Here is a 27,306-nt window from a genome sequence, read left to right as displayed (position 1 = left end):
ATAATTAAGACAATGATCCAATGTGGAACAACTGTAGTGAAAGAAGCTGAATTTTAAGTTAATCATTTCGATATCATTTTTCCAGTACACCTTTTCACTGTCTAGGCTTATTATCAAATGCTTCAGCAAAGAGGATATCACAGTTTTTTTTTTAGTCTCTCATAAATTTCAATCCTTTCTTTATTTTCATTTCATGAACAAGAAACGCATGACCATTGGTATTTCAGATTACAAATACACCAATATATTACAAGTTTCTTGTTTTACATAACTATTGTGTTATACAAATTGAATGATGAATAATATCCTCCTAACTAATGGAACCAAGGCTTCAGCTGTGTTGTGATATCCAGACTCCAGTTGTATACCAGCCACAAACAGTTTCTAGTCTCTCAGACTCCAGTATTGTGCAACTCCAGAACTGAAGATTTTACTGACAACTATCCATATCAAATAATCATTCAACTTTTGATATATTTTGACTAATCTGTAGTGACAGCCTTAAAACTTGCATTTAGACACTGACATGAAAGCCATTTCAGCAGCTGCATCTAAAACACTCTGGACGAAGAAACCATATGCGCTCCCAGGAACACCATGTAAACTGAATGACTTAGCTTCATAGCCAAAATCATTTCCTTTTATTCTGATGCTGATTCAGTAAGCTTATCATATGCAGTAGGGAAGCGTAATCCTGAACCAATGTGGCCTGAGGTAGGGCATATCCAGCTGAAGACACTTGGCCCAAGGACCTATTGGAGAAGGGAAAATCAACCAAACAATTAATTATTGAAATGGGTATGTTATACATCCCATAAAGCATACAGAAATAAACCTAAATTCATACGCACCAAACAACTTCAAACTATCTTTCAATTTCCTTTTTCCGCTATACATGTCACAAGGTTTGAGAACAATGCTGACCTTTCCCATATTTTATAAGCTGCAATTTATCTTATTGAATTACTGATACTAGAACTTCTGTTAGCTAATAGGAGAAAAATGGAGAGAAAAAAATGAAAGGACCCATGTGATGAGGAGACATAGGGGTGTTTGGTTAGGAGCTTTTTAACTCCTAACCAAACACCCCTATGTCTCCTCAACACATGGGTCCTCCGTTTATTTATTTATTTCTCTCCATTGAGTTGGCTAGAGACTTGTTGAACAATCTCTAGGAATAGACTTTCTTATCGTTCTTGGTGGATAGTGATAGTGGTTGTTTGGGGGGGGGGGGAATTGGGAAAAACTCATTTCAAAAAGCTCATTGGGGTGTTTAGTTAGGAGTTTTTTGAAAGAACTTTTTGGGTTCACCAAAACAGCTAATAATTAACGGCTAATATACCAAACACTTTTACATAAACGGCTAGTCAAAACAGTTTATGCAAACAGCTAACAACTAATTGCCAAACAAAGCCATTGGGATAAATTATGCGCAGATAATTAACAGTTCCAATAAATATGTAGTTTCTATAAAAAGAAATCCTAGAATGGAAGTAGTAGTTCAAAATCTTTGCATAATAGTTGTATGCAATATATGAGTGAAAGTCGGTAACAGCTACAAAAGAAGAATATTTTAGTGAGCTAATAAATTTGTTTTGCAAGGACTTTTTGGCTTGTAACACGGAGATACAAAGTAAGTTTCATTTAGTTAAGCTGTCAGCTTCCTTGAAATAGCGTGAAGTCCGGCAAGTAAGGCTGCAATTTAATCAATTTCATAATTAGTTGGGTCTTTGCAAGGAAGCTTCCGCGTAGGTGTTTTAAATCAATTTTGCCTGTAGTCTGATGTGTAATTGTGTATTTTATCATTTTTATGATAGTAAATTTCTATCAAATAATGTTTGTGGGTTTGTCCTTGTTTCACACAGCTTTACAATGCTTTATTATAATCAAATAGGGGAAACCTATAACTACTATACGGATTATGAGTCTATAAATAGTATTTTTGCTGATTAGTTGCAACTTGCAAGGGAAGGGACTGGCATTAAAGCGTATGTATTAGCAATTTTCGCCTTGTTTTATTACCTAATATATCAAGATACAATTCATTGCAATTTTCTTGCTTTTGTTTCATCCTTGTGCTCCTTAAATAAGAAAATTAAAAATTAAACCCCTCATTATAAATTACGAGCTAACAACCATAGTTTTAAGTTTAGTTCTGTTTTGTAAGCTGATTGACACAAATATTTGTTAGAGCTAGCAAGTCTAGGGGGCCATTCGGATCTTCTTTATTAAATCTATATAAATAGATAGTGGAAATTCCCCCCATTCCCCCATGCGCCCTATTTCGGAACAAGCTCTTGGTTAAAAAGACTGATGTGTAGTCGACACTTGCACTAAGCTCTTCATAAAATTTTCCAGTAAACCGACGACTGGAGTCTGGCCGTCCTGAGTGATAAGCACTACTAAACCTAAGTTCAGTGCCTAATTTCTTCCATAGCAACCTTTATTAGAGCGCAGACTGGTGTATTGATCGGACATAATGCTCCTCTTTCGTCATAAGGCGTGGTTTCTCACGCCCTAAACAGCTAAACCTGTATTCTCATACACACAATCTGACACCCACACACCCCCTCTGCAACCCTTTTCCCTAAGATCGCAGTCATTCCTGGGGTTCTTATGTTTTTAAAGAAAAAAAAAAAGGATAAGATCAGGGATCTTTTGTAAGCTCCAGACACTAAAAGTAGCTAATGAGTGAGGCTATGCTATAGCTGCTTTCAAGGCCAGCAATTGAAAATGATAATTTATATGAAGAAAGAAAATGTATTCACAATACTGAAGATTAAGAATCCTATCCTTCAAAGAACACTTGCAAGCCAAATAATAAACACCCAAATCCTTGCTCATGTCATATCTTCAGCCACAAGCCTTAGAAGCAGAGTGAAACTTACATTTCCCCCCCCCCCCCCCCCCTTCCCCCAAACACACACACACACACACACAAAATTTCTTTTTTATAGTGAAAAAAAGCTACAAATTCAAGCAAAACAAAAAGAAATTTAGTAAGTAATCCTAGACTGTACCATAATTAGAAAAGTTCAAACTGATTAAATTGAAGAGATAAGTTCAAATAGTTATGACATAAGAAAGCTAAAGCACACAGCCCAAATCATATGCACGAAATTAATTTGTTCTATATCAACAGTATACCCTAATTGCAAAATATTTACTAGTGATATGTAGGAAACTTACCAAAGTTAAATTTTCAAAAGCACCGAGATCATAAGGATGTCTGTACACTTCTCCTCCTTTCTCTGCAAGCCACATAGCTCTGACTCCTTCATAATACTGCAATGTATGTCCAAAATAAATTAAAAAAACCATTCAGCAATGAAGAAATGAGCAATAAATAACACCAATTTGATGAATGCAAACCTCAATAGTAGTCTTATTTCGTAGAGTCAGGTAGATATGCCAGCCAAGAAGAACGCCAAGTGCTATAGTCAAAGGAAATAAAAGCAGACATGATACCACCTGTGAAGAAAATATACAATTGAACAATGAATATCCCACATGGGTTCCAAGCAAGAAAATAAACATCATCCTAGAACATCGAATAATTTAAATCAACAATTACCCAAAATAAAATGATTAAGAGAAAGAAAAACGCAATGGAAGCTTTACATATACAGTTCTTGATGATTCTTCATTTTGCGGTTCATCCTTTACAGTGTCATAAACTATACTACCCAGAAGCAATACCTGAAAAATGCAAAAGGGTAAGAATCAAAAATATGATTTGATTAATGTCTGTTAATCCCTCACTAATTGCTTCAAGAAAACAAATGTATAACATTTTAAAAATAAACAAATTCAGAATAAAATAAAATTATAAAAAGGAAAAGAAAGCATAGATGACACAACGTGAACGTACCGCAGAGTGTATGCATGCTATTACAGCATATAGGACAAAGATAAAAAACGCCTTATAGTTAGCATGGCCTACACAATTATTTATCCATATGCAGTGGTGGTCCTGGCATTCATAAAACTCCATTAAAATGCATATCCACTACAATATACTCAGTCAGGTACAGGTACAATTAAACAGACGCATACCATCCGCAAAACACATCTTTTGCATACTCGACAATGATGTGCACGAGGAGGCTTGTAATGGGAGCATTTCTGACAATATCTTAAGTCACCACTCTGCAATAGGATATCCACACATGAATAAGCGTCAGATTAATCACTCTGCCATCCCAAAACATTTGAGACACCAGAACAAATTATTAATTAAATCATTCCAGACTTGATCATCAATCAACAAGGATGATACAACCTTGATGCATATCCAGAACAAGCAGTTATAGCTACTAGTCCACATTGGTAGAAATTCAATTCAAATCCCATTGATATAAAAAAAGGAAAGGAAAAAAAAAGTGAAAAATGAAAAAAGAACATAGTTGGGAAATTTTCTGGAGGATTCAGAAGCATCCATGTCAAGGTTCGTCCAAAATGCATGAGAATTCCCTTCAATTATAATGGTGAGATCAGGGTATCAAAATAGGTTTAAGGATTACTTTTGGTGATATGTATCATATCCAACTTTAAGTAGACTCCTTAATTGACTTGAAATGAGTGTAAAGAGTAGAAACACTCAAAATAGAGGAAGTTAGAAAGGAAAAAGGGAAACATATCCAATTTTAAATAGACTCCTTAATTGACTTGGAATGAGTGTAAAGAGTAGAAACACTCAAAATAGAGGAAGTTAGGAAGGAAAAAGGGAAAGAACGAAGCATTAGAAATCAGACTACTGTAAACAAAAGAAACAGTGGAATTGACACCCTCAAATGATACAAAATTAACCCATCAAAAGGAGTAACAAAAAAATAACAAATACAGTATACATGAGGTCAATAAAACTACTATCATAGTATCATCACTTGTATCTTGTACATTAGTACTAGTTGTAGTGCATAGTTACTATAATTCATAAATAAGACACAGAACTAAGCAGAACACAAAGAAGCTATAGCTAACAGATGCATGTGAAGGCTAATTACAGAGGCATATCATTATTACAACATTTTTCCAGGGAAAAATAACAGAAATAAACAGGCAGACATTCAAAGATGCATTAAATAATCAGCCATCATGTACACAAAAAAGTTTCTGGTCTTGTCAAACAAATCCACTTAAGTGCCATTGTGCTTTTTACATAGTATATTAGGTGAAAGATGGAGGTATTTTATAGGAATTCTTGATCATCTTTCTGCATTCGTTTTTCTCCTTTGAAGTCTAGCTACATCATCAATTTATCCCTATGCTGTCTATTCTTTCTTTTATGACATGTAATCTTTTGAGGATTCACTGATCTATACTGTACCTTAGTGCATTCATCAAATGCTGGTAGTAGATCCGAAGAAGCACTTGGTAACAGTATTAGACAATAATAAGGCATTAGCACAAAATTTGCCTGCTGCTTTAAATTGCTATACAATTTTGGCAATTGCAGGTGGTAATGGGTTTGGAAATCAGTTGCATTTGTGGTGGCTGTGGCAAGGCGGAGTTCCTTAAGAATTTTAGAATAGGAAATGTTTAGGATAGTAGTTACACAAAAAAGTCAAGATATCTTTTCAGATCTGTGCTAATGGGAAGAAAACTAGGTCTGCAAGTTTCTTAGATTTTTAAAGGATCTGTGTAAACGCAAGACGCTGACAAAATGATTGGCTGGAAGGGGACGAGAGATAGAGAGGTACAACTTAAAGCTATGTACTTAGAAGTTACATGGGATCATGAAGCCATCCTCCATAGCTGATATTACTTGTGTCCAGAAATACATGGCAAAGAGCTACACTCGGAGAGAGCCTTTGGTGAGATAGGAGAAAACTAATCAAATTGTTACTAGTTTGCCTGCAAGACTGATCGTCTTCTTTTAGTTGACACCATAAAGTTGGGTCTTTGGCACCAAGTTGCACACTAGCTTCCTGGAATCCTTTTATATTAGAAACAGCATGTTAATAATAGAAACTTGAGTTGTGTGTTGTGGGCCATGAATATAAAACAATTTCTGTCTCTAGTTATTCCATTTTCAAGCATGAGACAATAGCAGATGGGAATATCACTGTTATTACACTATTGAGCAAAGATAAAGGGAATATAAATGTTATTACACTATTGAGCAAAGATAAACATTGTGTCAAAAAAAGCAAAGATAAACAAATCAAACACTTGAACTTTGAGGGTGAAATGTATTAAGAAGGATCGTAAGAGCCAGTACCCTTTCAAGCTCAAAAGGATAATTATTTAATGGAGTGTTTCCGCTTTCCTTAGAGTAAATCAAGGTTTGTTGAAAAGTGTGCATCAACTGACTAATCAAAGCATTAGGCTGCCAATATCATATCTTGAGGGGTGAAAATTATCTCCTGTATCATTGGCAACTGTTCTGTGTCTAGAAGAAAAGAAACGGAATAGCTCAAGCCTCAAGATACCTAAAATTTTCACAATCAAATACCATATCTGAAGCTAGTTATAAAATACCTAAGGAAACGAAGAAAATGTATTAAAAAATAAAGGAATTACATGATGTGCATTTGCGCTGTATAAGCTCAAACCAATCTCGAGGTATGAGAGTTCAACTATGAGACGTCAATCAAAGTTATGGGTTTAGTCTCGAATACTTGTTTCCAATACCAGGCAAAGAACAATACGTTCAAAATTTTAATCTCAATAATCACTCTTCAATTCTATAAATGAAAACACACCAATTTATAAGGCATACATCCCATGCCCAATAGGATACTAAAAGATGAAATACACCCAAAAGTAATCCCTAAAAGCAAGGAAATTCTAATTATATCCCAATGTAAAGGGTGTATTTTATCCCATAACCCAAAAGACTAGACTACATGGCCATGTGAAATACACTACACGGTTATGTACAAATGTACTTCTAGTCCTCAACTACAGAGTCATTTTACTCCTTACTACACCGTCGCGCATTTAACTAGAATCTTAGACTTAGGGGTGCTTATGAGACGAGACAACTCGCAAGCTACTCGAGCTCGACTCGGTCAAAACTTGATTTGAGTGAGCTCAACTGGAGCTCGAGATTGACTCGAAATGTTAATGAGTCGAGTCGAGTAGCTCAATACTCGACTCGTGAGAAACTCGAATCTCTTTATACATCTATGATATATTATAAAAATAAAAATATTTTGATTCAAAAACTTTATTTTTAAAAAAAAAATAATAAAATTTATAATATTAATATACTCGCATCATCACATATATATTTCTTGTAATACAATATTAATGAGAAGGAACAAATGTCATACTAAATAGAAGGTTCTATTTAGAATGAATCAATTAGCAAGCTACTCAAGATCGACTCGGTCTACGATCGTCTCGATGTGTTAACGAATCGAGTCGAGCTACCCCAAACTCGAACTCGACTCGCATCATAAGCACCCCTAGTTAGACTGAATTAATTATGAAAACAAATAATTCCTCCTTTTTTTTAGTTGCATAACTTTTCAAATTGCGGATTCCTAGACAATTTTTGGAAATGAGAGAGAATAAAAATAAGGATCCATGTGATAGAGAATAGATAGAGTTTATTAACTAAAAAGAAAAGTGATGCAACTAATTAAAAACTTACGTTTTAGAAAAGTGATGCAACCAAAAATAAACGGAGGAAGTACCTGATTCTATTAACCATGTGTGATTTTTTTATTGACGCCACCAAATCTCACGTTTAATAGATGACTCAAACATAAATAAATAAAGTAATTAAATCCCACTCATGATGTCCTTGATCCCGCATCATACTCCCCCGTTATATATAGAAATAAATAAATAAATAAACCTAGTCTAAAGTTTTAGCAAAGCATGGATATCATCCAAATCAATCAAACATGAACCAAAAGAATATGTCTAGTCCATCCACCCATGTCATGTTTAGAACTCACATAATTATATGATTGAAAACAATTTTGCTGTCCACAACTAATGCATGGACCCATCGACAGAAACAAACCCAGGTTATTAGCAGACCACGCCTAAAAATTCTGGACTTTCATAGGTGAAAAGTAAACAGCTAAAAAAATCAAGAGAAAAAAAAAAGGAATTGTTGAAAAGCCTTGGTAACGAGGGAGAACGAAGCAAAACAAATCTGTACTCAAACTGGGTTTTTTAGATCATGAAATATTTTGAAAAAGTTTGGCTCTTGATACCAAATGATGTGTACTTGCTTGGTGTTTGAAAGGAGGCTCAAACCAATCTCAAGGTATGAGGGTTCGACTATGGAATCTCGATCAAAGTTGTTGGTTTAATCTCGAAAACCTGTTTGCAGTCTCAAGCAAAGATCAATATGTTCAAAATTATAATTTCAATAATTACTCTTCAGTTTTATTAATGAAAAGACACCTATTTATAAGGTAATAAATAGGATTTTAAGGTGTCGTTTAGTAGACGAAAAAAACATATCAATCAATCAATCAATCAAAGCCTTAATCCCAAAAGTGGGGTCGGCTAACATGAACCAAATTTGATTATTCCGTGTAGTCATCAACATAAATCTTTCTCCTCCATCCCTTACGATCCAAAACTTCATCCTCACGTAAATCCATGCACTTCATATCCTTCCTCACTCCTTCCAACCAAGTCATCTTTGGTCTCCCTCTTCCTCGTTTAATCCCTCCATGGTCCCACTCTTCCACTCTTCGCACCGGTGCACCCTCGGGTCTCCGTCTTACATGTCCAAACCAACGCAGACGATTTTCCCTTAATTTATCTACAATGCCCGCCACACCTACTTTCTTGCGAATAACCTCATTTCTGATTCTATCTCTTAAAGTGTTTCCACACATCCACCTTAACATGCGCATTTCCGTAACCTCCATCTTTTTAATATGCTCTTTCTTAGAAGCCCAACATTCTGTACCATAGAGCAACACTGGTCTTATGGCAGTCCTGTAGAATTTTCCCTTCAACTTTAAGGGAATGCTGCGGTCGCATAGCACTCCCGTGGCCGCTCTCCATTTAAGCCACCCTGACTTAATCCTGTGGGTCACGTCTTGATCAATGTCACCATTCTTCTGGATGATCGACCCTAGGTACTTAAAACATTCACTCATGGTCAAATCCTTTCCATCCAAACTCACCACTTCATTGCTTGTCCCCCTCTGAGTGCCAAAACGACATACCAAATATTCAGTCTTACTCCGACTTAGCTTAAACCCTCTAGATTCCAACCTTTGCCTCCATTGCTCCAACTTGACATTAACCCCATCCTTAGTCTCATCCACCAAAACGATATCATCTGCGAACAGCATACACCATGGAACCTCATCTTGAATTGGTCTAGTTAATTCGTCTAGAACCGTTGCAAAAAGAAAAGGGCTTAATGCAGACCCTTGATGCAATCCGATTGTAATAGGGAAATCTTTTGTCAACCCTCCGCATGTCCTCACATTTGTTGACACATCCCGATACATATCCTTAACTAGGTCTACATACCTTCGTGGGATACCTTTCTTCAACATTGCCCACCAAAGTATCTCTCTTGGCACCTTGTCATATGCCTTCTCTAAATCAATAAAGACCATATGGAGATCTTTCTTCTTTACCCTATAAAACTCCATCATTTGTCTTATCAAATGGATTGCCTCCATAGTAGATCTCCCAGGCATAAAACCAAATTGGTTATCTGAAATGCTTGTGCATGCCCTCAACCTTTGTTCAATCACCCTTTCCCACAACTTCATAGTATGGCTCATAAGCTTAATTCCTCGATAGTTAGAACAATCTTGAGCGTCTCCTTTGTTTTTATAAACCGGGACCAAGGTGCTCTTCCTCCAATCTTGTGGGATCCTTGTAGCCGTCCATATCTTGTTGAAAAGGTTTGTTAACCAATCAATACCAATCTTACCCAAACACCTCCACACCTCTATCGGTACCCCATCAGGGCCAACCGCCTTCTTAGGTTTCATCTTCCTCAGTGCAATCTCCACCTCTACTCTCCTAATCCTTCGCACATACTCCATGTTGATTTCTTCATCACTCATAGAGGTATCTCCTATCACAACTCCATTACTTCCATTAAATAATTCATCGAAGTACCCCTTCCACCTGTCCTTGATGCCCTCCTCTTGCACTAGGACCATTTGGTTCTTATCTTTGACACACTTCACCATGCCAATATCCTTCCTTGCCTCTTGTCTTCTCTTTGCCATCTTATAAATGATCCTTTCTCCCTCCTTGGAATCAAGCTTTTCATAAACCTCCTGATATGCCTTTTCTTTTGCTTGGCGAACAGCTGCCTTTGCCTTACTCTTAGCCTCCTTATACGCTGCAAAGGTTTCATCACTCCTACATTTTCCTAAGGCTTGATAGCATTCCCTTTTTTGCTTAATTACTGCTTTCACCTCTTCATTCCACCACGAAGTATCTCTCTGTACCGAAGTTCTTCCCCTTACTTCCCCTAAGACCTCTTTGGCCACTCTTAGGAAACAGTTCTTCATTCGTAACCAGGTCATGTCCGGATCCACCTCTCCATCCCAATCCGCTTCTTCAATTACCTTTTCTGTAAAAACCTTAGCTTTTGCATCCCTTAGGGTCCACCATCTTATCCTTGGTTCTTCTTGTCTAACTTTTTTCTTCGCCTTCTCTTTCAGACGAATAGTCATTACCAATAGCCGGTGTTGGGTGACCACACTCTCCCCTGGGATAACCTTACAGTTTATGCAACTTTGTCTATCTATGCTCCTTGTGAGCAGGAAGTCTATTTGAGTTGCATTTGCTCCATTCCGAAAAGTTATCAAGTGTGAATCCCTCTTCTTAAACCAAGTATTAGCCAAAATTAAATCATATGATTGGGCAAAATCCATAATAGCTTCACCACCGGCGTCCCTCTGCCCATACCCAAAGCCTCCATGGACACTCTCATAGCCATCTCGGCTCGCCCCAACGTGCCCATTTAGATCCCCTCCAATATATAACTTCTCTGAGTGGTGGACACCCTGCACCACCTCGTCTAGGTCCTCCCAAAATTGTCGTTTCTCTTCTGCATCTAAACCCACTTGGGGAGCATAAGCACTGATAACATTCACAATCTCCTTGCCACATAGCAACTTCAGCCTTATCAACCTATCGTTCTTCCGATAGACCTCGATCACCTCTTTTGCCAACCTCTCATCGAGAACCACACCAACTCCGTTCCTAGCTCCACCATTCCTTGTTCTGTGGCTCGTTTCTTGCCCAACATACCATACCTTATACCCCAAAACCAAGCCTCGAGCTCCTTCTCCTGTCCATCTTGTCTCTTGGAGGCACATGATGTTCACGCGTCGTCTTTTCATTACTTCTACCAATTCTGCTGATTTTCCCGTAAGAGACCCCACATTCCAAGAACCAATCCGCAAACTAAATTCTTTTCTCCCACGCTCCCTCCTGATCCCAACTCCAAGTCCTTGATTATTTGACACCACAATTGGGCAATATGGCGCGTCGCTTCTGGGCGACGACCTAGCAACCCTTACATACTTATCACTGCACCCGGGTGTGGGAAGTGCAGCGCGTCGCTCAGTAGGGAACGCCCCAATGGCACGCCCTTGCTCATTTGACACCACACTCGGGCAATGTGGCGCGTCGCTTCTGGGCGACGACCTAGCAACCCTTGCATACTTATCACTACACCCGGGTCTAGGAAGTGCAGCGCGTCGCTGAGTAGGGAACGCCCCCACGAAAATATCTGTTTGGCTCATGTCATGGGATGTGACGAAGTTTTATACTGGCTGTCACTGGCCTACCGTAACCCTCCTCCTTTATCCAGGCTTGGGACTGGCAGCGGGAAACCCACTGGCGGAGACGAAAAAAACATAGGAAGTTGAAATTCCTAGTAATTGAATTCTTTTGTGGTGTTTGGTTGACAAATTCATGGGAAATAGAATTCCTAAAAATTTCCACTTCCCATGGTTAACCAAACACTTTTTAGAATTTCCTAGGAAATCCAATTACATGGAAAATAAAGATTCCAGCGAATATGCAATTTCTACATTCAACCAAACGAGTCCGAAAAGACAAAATAAACTCAAAAGTAATCCCTAATAAGAAAAAAAAAATCCTAATTATATCCTAATAAGAGATAAAAACTAGACTACATGGCCGTGTGAAATACACTACACAGTAATGTACTTATGCATCCTAATACACGGTCATGTACTCCTCACTAAACTCTAATGTACTTAACTAGAGACTGATCTAATTATGAAAACAAACACCTAATTCTATTAACCATGCGTGACTTTTTTTATTAACGCCACCTAATCTCACAGCTAATAGACGACTCAAACATAGATAAAGAAAGTAAACAAAATTTTCCTCATGATGCCTTTGATCTCATCATTATGTGGATGGATCCTATGGGTACCATCCATAGTTGATCAAACATACAATACCCAAAGTTTAATAAGAATCTCACCACTACACTTTTCCATAAGAATTTTCAATAAAAGGCAGGAAATAAATAATAAATTAACAAAACAAGGAAGAGAGTTATAACAAGGGCCCAGGCACCAAGTTAAGAATACCATACTATCTAGGCTCAGCAATTCAAAACTAATAAAGCTCTTATCTTTGGAATTGTCATGTAGTTAGGATGTTGGACACAAGCTGAGAAGGATGAGAGGATGAAGTTCTTTGCTATCACTACATAGATGACAGACTGCCTTGCAATCACTACACGGTAACATCATGCGGCAGCAAAAACACCCATATAAGACAGAATTACAGGGGAGAGGCTATGCTTATTAAATATTATACAAAATAAAAATGTAATGGTGACATAGTTTGGAAATCTAAAACTCACTACCATGTAGTTTTGCAGCTAGGCCTTTTAATAATGTTATAGTGACTCATAATTTGTTACCAAGACTCAGGGTCTATAATTAAAGGCTCTGACACCTAGGAATTTGATATATCATGTCCCAACCCTATGAAGAAGCCCACAGCATGATAAAGCTTGGGATATTTATCAATGACTTAGAGATCCCAAAATATAATGCTTTTGCCAAAAGCGTTTGAAGATTATAAGCCTTCCTCTACGCATTGTGTCTTCAGTGACAGTAGATGACACCTCTAAGACACAGCTTCCCTCAACACCCAAATAGATTTATACTATCACCACACATCAATTAAAAATGGGTCAACATAGCAACCCTAACTCCTGTAGTCCTGCAGAGACGCTGTGTTAACCACTGCATATTTCTGATTGTTTCAAGTCATTTCCCAAGGTCTCCCAACACTCCTTATATAGTGCATTGTCAACTCAAAGTAATCAAGTAACACATTGTTTCATAAATACAGTGATCAAGTAACACGCATTCAGGCAAAAAACCAATTTCCAAACAAATTGACCATACTCTCCCCTAATACCTAAATACTCAATCAGATTCTTCATGCTATCACCAATCACCACAGCTATTCTAACTCTTGCGGAGATAATCAATTCACCATTACATGGTTAATGTCATGTGCCAACAAAACACTCCTTGTATGCTGCATCATCATTTCAGCATATTCTCCCCGCTATACCAGCCAGTTTAATATCCCACATCATATTATTGATTAGATGTGAGTTTATATGAGCCATTTTATCATTTTGAAAATCTGATCACATGTCACATTACTTCAAAACTAATAAGTAATATGGTAAAAACAAGGCGATTGATTAGGCACGACACAGAACATCAAACTGGCTAGACACGCGCCTTTCACAACAATGTGCACAGCCCTTCCACAGGCAGGTACGCTAATCAGGCAGATAGCAATGCAGCCGGAATCAATTTTTCGACCATTCTATGCTATTAAAACAGACAGTATGATCTACCATAAAGTTAATTACGGATCAAAAGGTAATAAAATTCTACCAAGAAAACTAGATTATTAACAAGGATCATGAATAATTCACCTTAAAATCTGACCATGCAATTCCCTTGAGCCGCGAAATTACCCAACAGAAACGCAAACTAAAAATTACACAAATCTGAAACAAACACACAGAACAAAAACAAAAAAATTAAACAAAATTCATAGAAAAATCACATTACCTTTCGCTTAACCTCTTGGATCGAATTATGGGAATCTTCAATATCGGGGGTAAAAGAAGAAGGAACTCGACCCGGATCCCGAACAATTGCAATGGCATAGGTAAATATACAAATGATAGCAATCGCAGTGAAAACGAAAGCATTCATAAGACCAGGGGATGAAAATAGACCAAACCATCGATCAATGAAAACAAAGATAGTTGCATAATAGATGTAGCAGATTGCAGAAACTACCATTACTACTGGAAGTGTTATTTTACACTTTTTCTTGCTCATTTTTTTTGTGGGTTTTGTTGAATTGAGTTTTATGGTATTTATGGTAGAGAAAGAGGCAGAGGCACCGGAGACGGTGTCCCGCGGAAGTGGTGGAAAGCGGGAATTTGTGGGTGTAAAGGCGGAGGTTGGGAGTTTGGTAAAGAATGACACCCACGGTAGCTGCGTGGTCACATGGGTGTTGTTTGATTTTGCAAATTTTTAAAGATCGGGTTGTATCTAGGAATTTTTTTTTTTTTTTTTTGACAGGGGTTGTTTCTAGTTCTAGGATCTTTGATTTGTACCGAATTGGTCCGTACGAATCAAGGATTTTGAAATCGGATTGAATATCGAAAGAAATTATATTGAATGGAAACAAATCATAAGATGTTTAGTTGTAAAATTAAGAAAATTAGATTAGGTTCCGTGTGATAAACGGTAATTTTAATAAATATTTTGAAAATTAACACTGTTAAATATTTTGACTTTCTTATGTTATATTCATATTAATTGAATGCTAAAAAACAACAAAAATGACAGAAAAATATCACACTAAGAATAATCAATATGTTTCTTTTTTGGAAAATCTTACTAAAGTATTGATAGAGTATTAATTGATTGAAATTTTAATCATAACTTATTCATACAAATGACAAAAGTATCATTTGTTGATTTGATATTGGTATTTCATTACTTAAGCTTGGCCAATTGACCATATTGGTATAAAAGTTAACACCCTTATGACAGATTGGTATAAAAGTTATTGCCGGCGACATATTGGTATAAAAATTAACATGTGACGACATATTGGTATATAAGTCAACAAATTGCGACATTTACCCCTATTTTCTCGTCGGAGGATATGCGTATGATACACGCGCTTAATTTTAGTGCTAATAACTTTTATTTGACATTTTGTTTTTTTGTACTTTTCTCTACTTTTTATATTAATTTAAAAAAATTATGAAGTAAAAATCCAAAAAAAAAAAAAAAAAGTTGAAAGCCCAAAAGTGATGAGAAAGAAGCTAGGGGAAAACGAATAGGAAAGCTTGAGCAAAGGGATATAAGCTTGAATGTATTGAGGGCATTGGTCATTGAAGCATCACAAGGGTAGATTTTTTTTTTTTTTTTTAAAAAAAAAAAAAAAAAAAAAACAAACAAACTCATATATATATATATATTCTTATTATATTGTTGATTTACAAAATTGAGGGTATAATTAAACAAATGAAGTAATAATGAAAGTTAGCATCTACTAGTAATTGGTTTTGAAATTAAATAACTAATATTGAGATTTTGTTTATTGTTTATTAGTTCTTTGGGGTTTTATCGTTTGATTGATTTATCAAAGTAATTGTATTGGAAGGGAAGAGGGAAAAATTATTATTTGGTGCTGAATAGTATATTATGATAATAAGTAAGATTGCAAAAGTAATTAAAACAAAATTTTGAAGTATACCACACGCTCTTTCATCCGAAGAAAAAATAGGGGTAAATGTCACAATTTGTTAATTTATATACCAATATGTCGTCACACGTTAATTTTTATACCAATATGTCGCCGGCAATAACTTATATACCAATATGTCATAAGGGTGTTAACTTATATACCAATATGGTCAATTGGCCACTTAAGCTTGTAGCTTCTACTACATAATTTTACAAAAAAAATCAACAAAACAATATATAATCTTGTTGTATTAAACATATATAGTACACAATATGTCTTTCCAAAAAAACCAAAAGTCATATGTCGTTAAGAATATTATTTTTTTAATTTTATGCATAAGTTATAATTGTCAATATGTTTTTTGTGGAAAGTTATATCATATATTTTTCCTAAAAAAAAAGGTTGTATCAAAATCTTTTGTTTTAGTTTATATGCAATTTTTACTTATATGTAGAAAGATTTAATTTGTTGCAAAGGACACACCAAGAGATGACACGTGTCATTGATGATGTGTCTTTTAGTATATATAATATATAGATGACACGTGTCATTGATGATGGCCTTTTAGTATTAATAAGTTATTGATAAGAGAGAAATTGGGAAGAGAATATATACATACATACATACATATACATATATATATATATATATATATATATATATATATATATATATATATATATATATATATATAGGGATCCGGTGAGAATAGGTTCATATGTGAGAATTCATACTTATATGAGAACTGATCTACAATTTAGAACACGTGAGTAAAAATTTAGAACATACGAGTAAAAATTTAGAACATATGAATAATAATTTAGAACATATGACTAATAATTTTGAACATGTGTGTGAGCAATAATATAGAACATCTAATTCAAGAATTAGAACATGTGAGTAAAAATTTAAAAAATTTGCTTTATGAAATTTAGAACATATGATTTAAATTTAGAACATCTGATTTAAAATTTAGAACATGTGAATAAAAAATTTAGAACACTTGGTATAAAATATAGAAAATGGGAGTAAAAATATTGAACATATAATTTAAAATATATAACATGTGAATAAAAATTGGAATATATGCTTTCGAATTTAGAACATATAACTAAAAATCTTAAAACACATGCACTTTTTAAAATTTAGAACATATAAGTTAAAATTTCGGAATAAGTCATTCGAAATTTATAACATTTAACTTAACTAATTTATGGTTTAGAACATGTGATTATTAATTTAGAACATCTGATTTTAATTTAGAACATCTGATTTTAATTTAGAACACTAGGGAAAAAGTTTAGAACATCAGATTTAAAATTTAGAACATACGAGTAAAAATTTAGAACATAAGAAAAATTCTCATATAAAAAAAAATTTCACAAGAGTCTCCCCTTATTATATAGAGTCTCCCCCAATTATATATATATATATAATCAGGTTATAATGAGAACCTCACCTATAATAACTAGGAACTCATTGCAACCGTCAAATTAAAACAAAGTGAATGGCTGCGATTGTGTCATGATTAAATCAGAAAATTAGCCAAAAAAAATAAAAAAAAAAAAACTTGTGTTTCTCTCTCCTCTTTCTCGCTGACAACATCGTCTCTCTCCTCTAGCGTTTTTCAAGCTTTCTCACCTCAATCATCAGCTCAAAAGTCATGAATTTTGCTACAATTTAAACAATTCTTCAATAATTTGCTGAACTAATTGCACAATTTCTCAACTATAGAGGTAATTATTGAAAATTTGGTATAATTCGATTTTTCGGGTTTAATTTTTTTTTTTCTACGTTTATCGGATCATATATCCTATCAATTTGGAGCATTCATTAGTAATTTCGTTAGCAATTTGCTTTGCTTCATTGAAGCTAATGATCTATATTCTCTATTAAAGGGAATTTCGAGCTTTTTCGGGCTTTTGATACTCCATTGAAGCAGCTTCTGAGGTAAGACGTTTTATGTCCTTTGTTAAATAGCTGAATTTAATTTCAATTTTAATATTTCTTGTTTTTCTTCAATTTTAAATCAAATTGCAATTAATTTTGATTATTCAATTATTGTTGCTGATTTCTTAATGCACACTAAGTGTTTGACGAAATGCCTCAATGAATCCTATAATTTAATCAATTTCAAAAATCGATATATATGGTCCTTTTATGGATGTGGCAGGTGCAATTTTGTTTCTTGTGGTGACAGGAAATCACATAGGGATGAGTGGTTTGAGGTTAATAACTAAATAATTAATGTCCTCTTCACACTTATGTATTTTTATCTAGGTCTTTACACTTTGCTTTATTTTCTAATCAGGTAAGAGTAAATATTTTCCCTCCGTGAGCTTGTTTTAGTGGCTGGTTTAAAGTTTCGCAAGCCTAGTTGCTAATTTAAGCTATTTACTTCTTTCTTCACATACAATGTTCTTGTGCTGGGTCTCGTACCTATGTCCATGAAAGTATATATCTCATAAAAGTAAACTATCTGTATCTAAAAGTAAACTAATTAATCCACTCTTATAGTAAGCATATGCTAGCCTAATTTAGGTGTGAGTGGATTTTTAGAATTGATTACAAAAGCTCCCAACTCTTCTTTTCAGGGCAGAGAGACTATTAGGGGATGATATTTCAATGTTTGCAAACTTATGTTGGTCCTCTTGGACTAGCAGGAATAACGTCATTCATGAGCCGTCAACATACGATCCTATAATTCTAGCTACAGGTTTCACTAGGTATGACTATAAGTCATGTGCTGATAGAGTCTTTGCTGAGGTGAAAAGAAGTGAAGCATAGTCTATATGAATTTTCTGCTATATTTGAAGGATAGGATCTTATGCTGATTAAAAATGAATATTGCTTCTTGTAATTTTCTATTTCTGTAAGTAGATAGAAGTTGGTTAAAAGTAGATCAATTAGTCTTAAAAGTTTGTATTTTTAAAAATTAGATTGAAAGTTGATAAAAGTAAACCAGTTAGACTCATAAGTTAATGAAAGTAAACATAGTTAGATTATCGATTATGCTTTGGATTTTTAAATACAAGTGCTACAACCTATTAGTTCAAGTGTTATTTGAGAGCTAATATAGTTGAAAATTGCTAATATATAGTTGCCTCTTTATCCAATATGTGTAATTTGCAGGCTTGGAAGTATCTCTGGGCTTATCCTATGTAAGAAAGATGTGGGTACTTAAGATACAATCCGGAGAGCTATGGGCATAATTGGTGAGCATGAGAAAGCTATTATTCAACCTGATCGCATGTTATATGCTCATATAGCTTCTATACAGTGATGGAAACCTTCTGAAATTAGGGTGTTCAAGTTGAATACCGATGCATTCTGCTTTGAGGATATTTCATTTGGTTTGGGGTCGTTATTCGTGACACTACAGGAGATGTTCTGCTGGCTACTTGTTGCAGATTGCAGGGAAATTTTGCAATTGATGTTAGTGAGGCGCTAGCTGCTAGGAATGCTTTGCAAATCGCAATTGAAGCAGGTCTCAATAGAATTAGATTGGAGACAGACAATGCTAAACTATACCATCATCTCAAGAGCAACAAACGAGAGAAATAAGGTTGCTCACATATTAACACATTTGAGTAAATGTTATATTGAAATGAGAGTGTGGATCGTAGAGGTGCCCGATGATTTATCAGATGTAGTGGTTCTTGACATTTCAAGTCTTCCTTAATAAATTTACTTGTTTGCTTTGTGTCCAAAAAAAAGTAAACCTATTAGCTCAAATGGTAGAGCACTATGCGGATGCATAGATACGTAAGTTATCTTAAAAAGTAATTACAAAACACTCTAAAGTTATTCAAAATACCTCAAAAGTAAATCAAAATCTCTATAAAGTAAGTAGAAAAACTAAAAAAAAGTAAATTAATATATGCAAAAAGTAAATCATAATTATTTAAAAGTGAATAAATAATGCTAAAAGTAAATCAAAATATCATTGAAGTAAATAAAATTAGCTTTAAATTATATGAATAATAAATTATCTTGAAATGATAATGAGTAACTAAACTTTGTTATAGCACAAAACTCCGAATCATTGACTTTCATATCCTTACAAGATGAGTCATTTTTTTTTTCTTTGACATAAATATATTGAGTTTGAAGAAGAGGTTTTCAAATTAAAACTATATCAACAGTAAACAAAAAAAGAAGAAATCTAATTAAACATATAACTACAACCTCGACAATTGTATACGTGCAACCTCAGCAATCCTAGTCTTGAGCACGTGGTCATGCCTGCCTATAGGGGTCACAAAAGTGAACATTGATGCTTAGTTTGCAACTGGTAACCTAGTGGGACTTGGTTTGGTGTTGCGAGACTTTAATGGCAACCTTCTTATGTGTGCAGCAAAGAGAACAAGGGCTGCCAACTCTGAGATGGCAGAAGCACTTGTTGTGCGCTATGGGATCCACATTGCCAGACGTTTTGGTTTCACAAACATAATGCTGGAATTTGATGCCTCAAATGTTGTCAATGCCATAAAACAGAATGTTGCTGGTTCCTCTCCAATATTAACCTTAAAGTAAATAATATTTACTCAAAAGTAAATTAGAAAAACTCAAAAGTAAATAGTAGTATAAAAATCTCAAAAGTGTATCTACAATAATCAAATGGTTCGAAGTGTTTCGAAGTATTAGAAGAACCTACATGGGATTCGAACCCACATCTTTTGTGCATTGGCACAATGCTCTACCTATTGAGTTAGTAGGCTAATATAAATTAAGCATTTGAAGTAAAGAAAAATGACTCAAAAGTAAATAAAAAAATCTCAAAAGTAAATAAAATAAAATCTGTATAGTATAATGCTCTATCATTGTATACGAGAAGTTCAATTGCTATAAGCTTATCAAAGAATAATGAAAAGAAACATAGACAAAACAATCTGATAAATTCCTATATGATTCAACATTCATGCATCTACTACATCATAAAGTAAATCATTCATGTATCTAAAAGGTAAATAAAGTAATCTATAAAGTATATGCACACTGACTTGGGGGGTTTAGATAGTTCTTAGTTGTTTAGGTAGCTAAGCTGTTCAAAGGCCTTAAACATTACTTTTATAGCTCAAAATATTTCCCTATAGTAATCCCAAAAGTAAGAAAATTTTAGAGTAATAAGTAGTTACTCAAAAGTAAATGAAAAATTATCAAAAGTAAAGCATAAAATTTACAAGTATGAAAATTACACGAAGGGAATCTCATATGCTTTAATCACCTTGTATTGACATCAAAAATCAAGTACACATCAATTACATACAAGGTAAATATATAATTGACTGATTTAACTATAGGCATGGAAAATGAAAAAGAATCATTAATCAATAGAACTACTATTCTATACCCCAACTCCACCATGTAGTGTTTCTCATTACAAGTTGCAATTGCATACTCTAATTATGAGTATATGACATCAAACAACTATACCCAGAATTCAAAAGCATAACCATTCAAAAAGACCAAATAATTTAGAGGAATCAACCAAAATAAAAATACAACTCTGCTTCATTAAATAAAGACCTACCTCAGTCGAACATCTGATTCATATAGATAAAAAAAAAACAAAAAAACAAAAAAAAAACAAAACCTCAGTTGAACAAATAAGAAAAGAAACCTCAAATCATACAAAAATCAAATAAATTATTGATGCCAAATTATGATAGAACATACAATTACTAATTCTACAGAACAATTGTGAGAACCCTAATTTTCGCAATCGAAATCGCATAATCTTGATTTTAAAAAATTAAATTAAATAAAATAAAACAACAATAATCAAAATTCAAATTTCGAATGAAAATATCAGAAGAAAAAAAGATAAAAATTCGCTAATTTTAGAAGCTGACTATACATCCATAGAAATTCATCAAAAAAATAATTCGAAACAAAACTCATGGAAAAACATCCGATTGAAACAAAAAATAATTCAACGAAACTCTAATTCGAAGAAATCCTAAAATTAAAAATGAAGGGCTTGTTTGGCATTGTTTTTTGTTTTTAGTTTCCAGTTTTTTTTTAAAACCAAAAACTAAAAACAGGAAACAAGAAAAAGGTGTTTTCACTTTTCTGTTGTCAGTTTTCAAAATTATCATGATTTTTAATAAGTTTGACTAATTTTTGATTCATTATATGATATATATCATATGATTTTAAAAAACGAAAACCAAAAAACAGAAAACCACAGTGATGCCAAACGAACCCGAAATTTTAAGTTGCTCATATTAAAAATCACGAAAACCTTAACTTCATACTCATAATCCTAAAAAATCAAAAAATTAAAATCCAATTGAATAAATAACAACAAAGAAAAACACAATTACTTAGCTTACTTGTCCAGGTTCAAGCTGCAACGAAAGACAAAGATGAAAAGTAGATCGATGCAAAGACGAGAAGAGTACAAAAATTCGCAAGAAGAGAGAATCAGAGAATATATAGAAGGAGAGAGAAAGTGTATTGAAGAGAGAGAAAGTTAAAATGGAAGGCGTTTAGAATGAAGTCAATAGTCATTCAAAACGGGAAATTACCATTATACCCTTAATGAAGCAGGTGAACTACAGGCCGTCAGATGAAGTGCAATGAACGATCCAGATGAGTTCCTAGTTCTTATTATTCATCTTGGTTCTCACATGATCTTATATATATATGTATGTATGTATATATATATATATATATATATGTATGTATGTATGTATATATAGATGTGTGTATACATACCAGGTTATAATGAGAATCAATCTTATAATGAGAACTAGGAACTAATCTGGACCGTCAGATCTAACACAAAAGGCACGCGATCTAACGGCCCAGATTAATCTTGTTTGGGTGTTTTTGTCCCTCGGGAGAGTTACGGCACAAAGACTGGTCCGGCTGAGTTGTACCTGCAAAACAACGGAGACTCCGGGTGGTTGGAGCTCCGCCTCCGACGATCAAGTTAGAACGTGTTGGAGTAAATGAAAAGTGCGGAAAAAGGTAAAAGTGAGATCTTCTCGGATTTCGAGATCAGGGGATTTCTCTGATGTGAGAGAATATGGAGGTAATAAATTATTCAATGTGTCCCACAGTTTGGGGAATATCTCCCTATTTATAGGGTCATTGAAGAGTGTGCCCCTATCTAGGTCATTTGACCTAGATTTTGTGGGCTACGCCGTTTTATGGCGCTCTTAGGAATTGGGCCCTTGAAGATCGCAATTTCAGGAAGTATTTGAAGGTGACACGTGTCAGATGGATGTTGGTCCACTTGGACCAGCCTGGGCTTGGCCCTCTCTAATTGGTCCATGTGGACAGGGTAATTTTACCCACAACATTTGCCCCTCACAGATGACACGTGGCTTTCCATGGGACGCCTATGACACGAGGCAGTAAATCGACGGTGAACAGTAAAATTGTTCACTTTCTAGGGTTTTTTTTACAGGGATGCCCCTGATTTTTACCCTTCTATAAATCTGAAGTTTCACCCTCCTCCTCTCCTCATTTCACACTCTAAGTCTAGACTTTTAGAGAGAGAAAAATAAGAGCATCTTGAGAGAGAAAACTCTGCTCCCGTTTGCTTGTAAGATTGCGCTTTCCGGCTGCTCTTCGAGGAACAACCGGTCACCGCTTGTAGCAGTTTTCAGAGTTTCAGAGACAGGTTAAAGGTAATCGCCTGCACCCCCTTTCAAGCTTTTTATAATTTTCCGCATGTGTAGTTGATGAGTGTCATTTATGGTACTCATTTGGTTCTCTTTAGGATGAATTTCATGCTATTCTTTAGCTCTTTTGCTTAGTTTTTCCTTGATTTTACTCTTTATTTCTTTTAGTTTGCATTTTCTGAGTTTGATTTCTTTCTTTATGCATTTCTTAGTTTATTTTGTTATTTTCTCTTTTATTTGCTTGTTTTCCTTTATTTTTCAGGTTAAGGTCGTTTTCCAAGCTTCTCGAGCCGCTTCCCGAGTTTGGCATTTATTAGGATGCCTTGTGGTCTCCATTTGAAGCTCAAGCATGGAGAAGTGCAAGTTATTAAAGACCTTGAGCTGTGCATTCAAGCCGTGGGGGCATGATTTCTAGTCTTGAACCCGCAAACATGGAGTTTAGAAACTGCAAGGTTCCGTGTCTATCAAGAGCATTAAGTGGAACGCACGAGGAGCATCGGAATGATTGGGAAGAGGGCTCCCCTACTCCCAGGCGCGGGCGCGCGCGACCATGGAGCGGCCGCGCGGCCTGGTGGCACGGGCGCGCCTCCCTTTGGCGCGGGCATGCTTCTCTCGGGCGCGGGTGCACCTTTTCAGGTCCTTGTTTTGTACCCAGTTTTGCGCGGCCGCGCTCCCCTTATGGTTGGTCGTGCCTGTATGGGTTTATTTGGGGACGATATAACTAATTTCTCTTAGTTAGTTTTACTATATATAGATTTTATTTCTATTTTTAGAAGAGGGGGATGATTAGAGAATGATTAGAGTTCAGTTTTTGAGAAATTAGAATAGAATTAGGTTAGATTCTAAAGAGAGAAAGAGGAGGATTGTAGTGAGAGAAACCATTGATTTTGATGATTGAAGATTGATTCTACCTAATTTTGAAGCAATTTGGTAAGAATCTCTTTACCTTAATGCAATGTTTAGTTCTTGATTTCATTTGTGTTGTTAATTGCTCAAATTTGATTAAGTTTTGATTGATTTTAGCTTGTTTGATATTATGATGATGATTTCATTGACTAGTTTAGTTTTGATTGCAATTTCTATGGATTGTGAGTAGTTAGCTTGCTAGGGTGATGGTGAAACATATATAATGTGATGAATTGATGAGAATAGGGGGATCTTGATGGAGTTGATGATGTGATTAAATCGGTTGTTTGATTATGTGCATGTGTGCTTTAATTGAAGAGTAGCTAACTTTGATTGATGCACTAGATTGCATTGTAGGTTCACATTGATACGGACCATTGATTTGTGTCCTACATTTGCCGATTGAGGGGATTTGTGAGGTTCCTAGTTAGTGTCTCTCGTAGTTGGCGCTAGTTTGACCTATAGGAAATCAGCCTATCACTCTCTCTTGATTGTATAATTGACCTTCCCTCGCATCACTCGACTTAGTCAACTTCCTATCCCTATTTTCTATGTTCATTGCTAATATATGTGGATCCTAACCCTAGTGTTTCATTATATTGATTTCTATTGCTTGTTTGTTTTGCTTAGTTGCTTAGATTACACACACACCTACCCCCATGACTTCGAGATAGCTTGACTTAGAAAATAGTAGTTAGCTCCCATTTCCTTGGGTTCGATCCTTGACTTTCCGTTATACTTGTATGAAGGTGTGTCGAGAGTTTACAATTTTTTTTTGACATAGGAAAGTTAGTCTAACGACCTAGCTTCCACCTAGGGTAAAAAATGGCGCCGTTGCCGGAGAATGGCGTAGATGATTGCTATTGTTGTTGAGCCTATTTCACCTTAATCTCAAAAATACAAAAATATTTTCTTCTTTAGGCTACATTTGTAGCCGTGCTACTAATAATTTTGTTTGAGATTGTGCGAGGAAGTGAACATGGGAGAAGCTCGAGAGCGCGACCTCATAAGCACCAGTTCTTCCCTCCAAAATTAAGGAGAGAGGTACTCCTTCCTCTAATTCTCTTCCTTCTTCTTGTTGCATGATTAAAGAATGTTGGTATTGTGATTTGTGTGGAATGAATGACCATGATGCTTCTTTTTGCCCTAATGTTCCTTTTAATGAAAATGTTGGGATTGAGAATGAACATGCGAACTTGGTTGCTAATAACAATGTTGGACCTAAAAGGAATATTGGAAATAGGAATTATCACAACCAAATGAACTATGACAATTGTAACCAAAATGGCGGTTATAGAAACCATGGAATCCAAGGGAATTGTGGTAGGTATAACAACCATAGTTATAATGGTCAAAGTCATGGCCAAGGCTATGGGGACTATAACCAAGGTTATGGTAATCATAATCACGATAGTGGCCAAAATCAATGTAGAGGTAATTGGAACAATCAAAGTAGGGGAAATTTACAGTCGAATGGTCAAAGAGATGCCCCACTTGGATTTGTTCCGAATACCCAAGAGCATAGTGATAGTTTGTATGATCAATCATTTTTCTCTAGGAGTTTCTTAGAAGGTGTCATAGAGAAGCAAACTAAATTGCTGGACACCTACATGACCCTAAGCAATGAGAAATTCAATGATATGTTAACTTGCCATAAGGGGTTAGAGAGCAAAATTTCTCAATTGGCTAATGAGTTTAAAGAATTTACAAATCTTTCTTCTTTGACTTCACAAAGCTTAGATTTTAAGAGCCCTATGAATGCTATTGTGACTAGAAGTGGTAGGGTTCTTAAGAGTGAAATCTTTGAGAAGAGTGATGATAAAGATAGTTCTCGCAATGGCCAAATTGAGTATGAGGGAGATGAGAGTACTTTAGTTGAGGAAGTCAATAAGGAACAAGTTGAGAAGGTGAAAGAGAGAGCGAAGTTTACAAACCTAAGCTCCCTTACCCCTAAAAGTTTAATAGGCACAAGCTAGACGAGCAATTTGGGAAATTTATAGAGATGCTTAGACAACTTCATCTTACTCTTCCTTTTACCGATGTGATAGAACAAATGCCAAATTATGCAAAGTTCCTTAAGGAGATTTTGAGTGGAAAAAGAACTTGTGATGTGGCGGAAACGGTTAACTTGACCGAGAATTGTAGTGCAATCATAATGAACAAAATCCCACCTAAGTTAAAGGATCCCGGAAACTTTTCTATCCCTTGTGCTATTTATAAAATGCAAATTGATGATGCCTTGTGTGATTTAGGAGCTAGTGTTAGCATTATGCCATACTCGGTATATCAAAGACTAGAGAAGGGGGAACTTTTACCTACCAACATTACCTTGCAATTGGCCGATAGATCAATTAGGATCCCAAGGGGCAAGGTAGAGGATGTTCCCTTAAGGATAGGAAAGTTCATCATTTCGGTTGATTTTGTGGTCCTTGACATAGATGAGGATTCTACAATTCCTATTATTCTTGGTAGACCATTTCTTGCTTCTTCGGGTGCCTTGATTGATGTCAAAAGTGCTAAGATTTCACTTAAAATTGGAGATGAGGGATTGAATTTGATTTGAATGAAAGTATGAAATATCCTTCTTCATCTCTTGAGAATTGTATGAGAGTTGAAATCTTAGATAATCTTGTACATTCAATGCATGAGCACTTGCTCACAACTAATGATCCTCTTGAGTGTGTTTTTTTGAACAAGGAAAAGATAGGTGCTCCTAGCAAGGACATGGCTTTGTATGAGAGCTTGTTGGATGGAAGCATTGAGGGAAGTGATGAGCAAATTTGCATGAAAATTTCAAGCCAAGAGGCTTTGCAAGCGGCTTCGATCAAGGAAGGTAAAGGCGTTCCTATGGTAGAGCTCAAACCTTTACTATCACACCTAAGGTATGAATTCTTAGGCCCTGTAACACCCCTGATTTACTAATTAATAATAAACAAGAATTAAAGGAAAAATAAACAACCTTTAAATAAAATTGCGGAAGCATACTCCTAAATCGGAGGTATTACCGCCA

At 35.3% G+C, this 27,306-nt stretch overlaps 1 protein-coding gene and 1 long non-coding RNA gene across 2 annotated transcripts; one reads left to right on the top strand and one right to left on the bottom strand.

Annotated features, from left to right (window-relative positions):
- Positions 1-87: 87 nt before the first annotated feature.
- LOC145585449 (putative protein S-acyltransferase 16) lies at positions 88-14,578 on the bottom strand. Its single transcript, XM_081642147.1, has 7 exons — positions 14,052-14,578; positions 4,057-4,149; positions 3,872-3,973; positions 3,622-3,699; positions 3,373-3,471; positions 3,190-3,285; positions 88-752 (listed from the first exon to the last, which is right to left on the bottom strand). Exons 1-7 carry the CDS (start codon positions 14,325-14,327, stop codon positions 642-644), a joined length of 855 nt encoding a protein of 284 aa, XP_081498273.1. The 5' UTR covers positions 14,328-14,578; the 3' UTR covers positions 88-641.
- Positions 14,579-17,220: 2,642 nt separating this feature from the next.
- Positions 17,221-19,474, top strand: LOC145585434 (uncharacterized). Its single transcript, XR_014100656.1, has 2 exons — positions 17,221-17,703; positions 18,886-19,474. It is a non-coding gene; the product is annotated as an uncharacterized LOC145585434 (long non-coding RNA).
- Positions 19,475-27,306: the final 7,832 nt, after the last annotated feature.

This window comes from Chenopodium album, chromosome 2, assembly GCF_948465745.1.
Source record: "Chenopodium album chromosome 2, dcCheAlbu1.1, whole genome shotgun sequence".
NCBI lineage: Eukaryota > Viridiplantae > Streptophyta > Magnoliopsida > Caryophyllales > Amaranthaceae > Chenopodium > Chenopodium album.
This window is presented reverse-complemented; position numbering and strand designations above follow the sequence as displayed.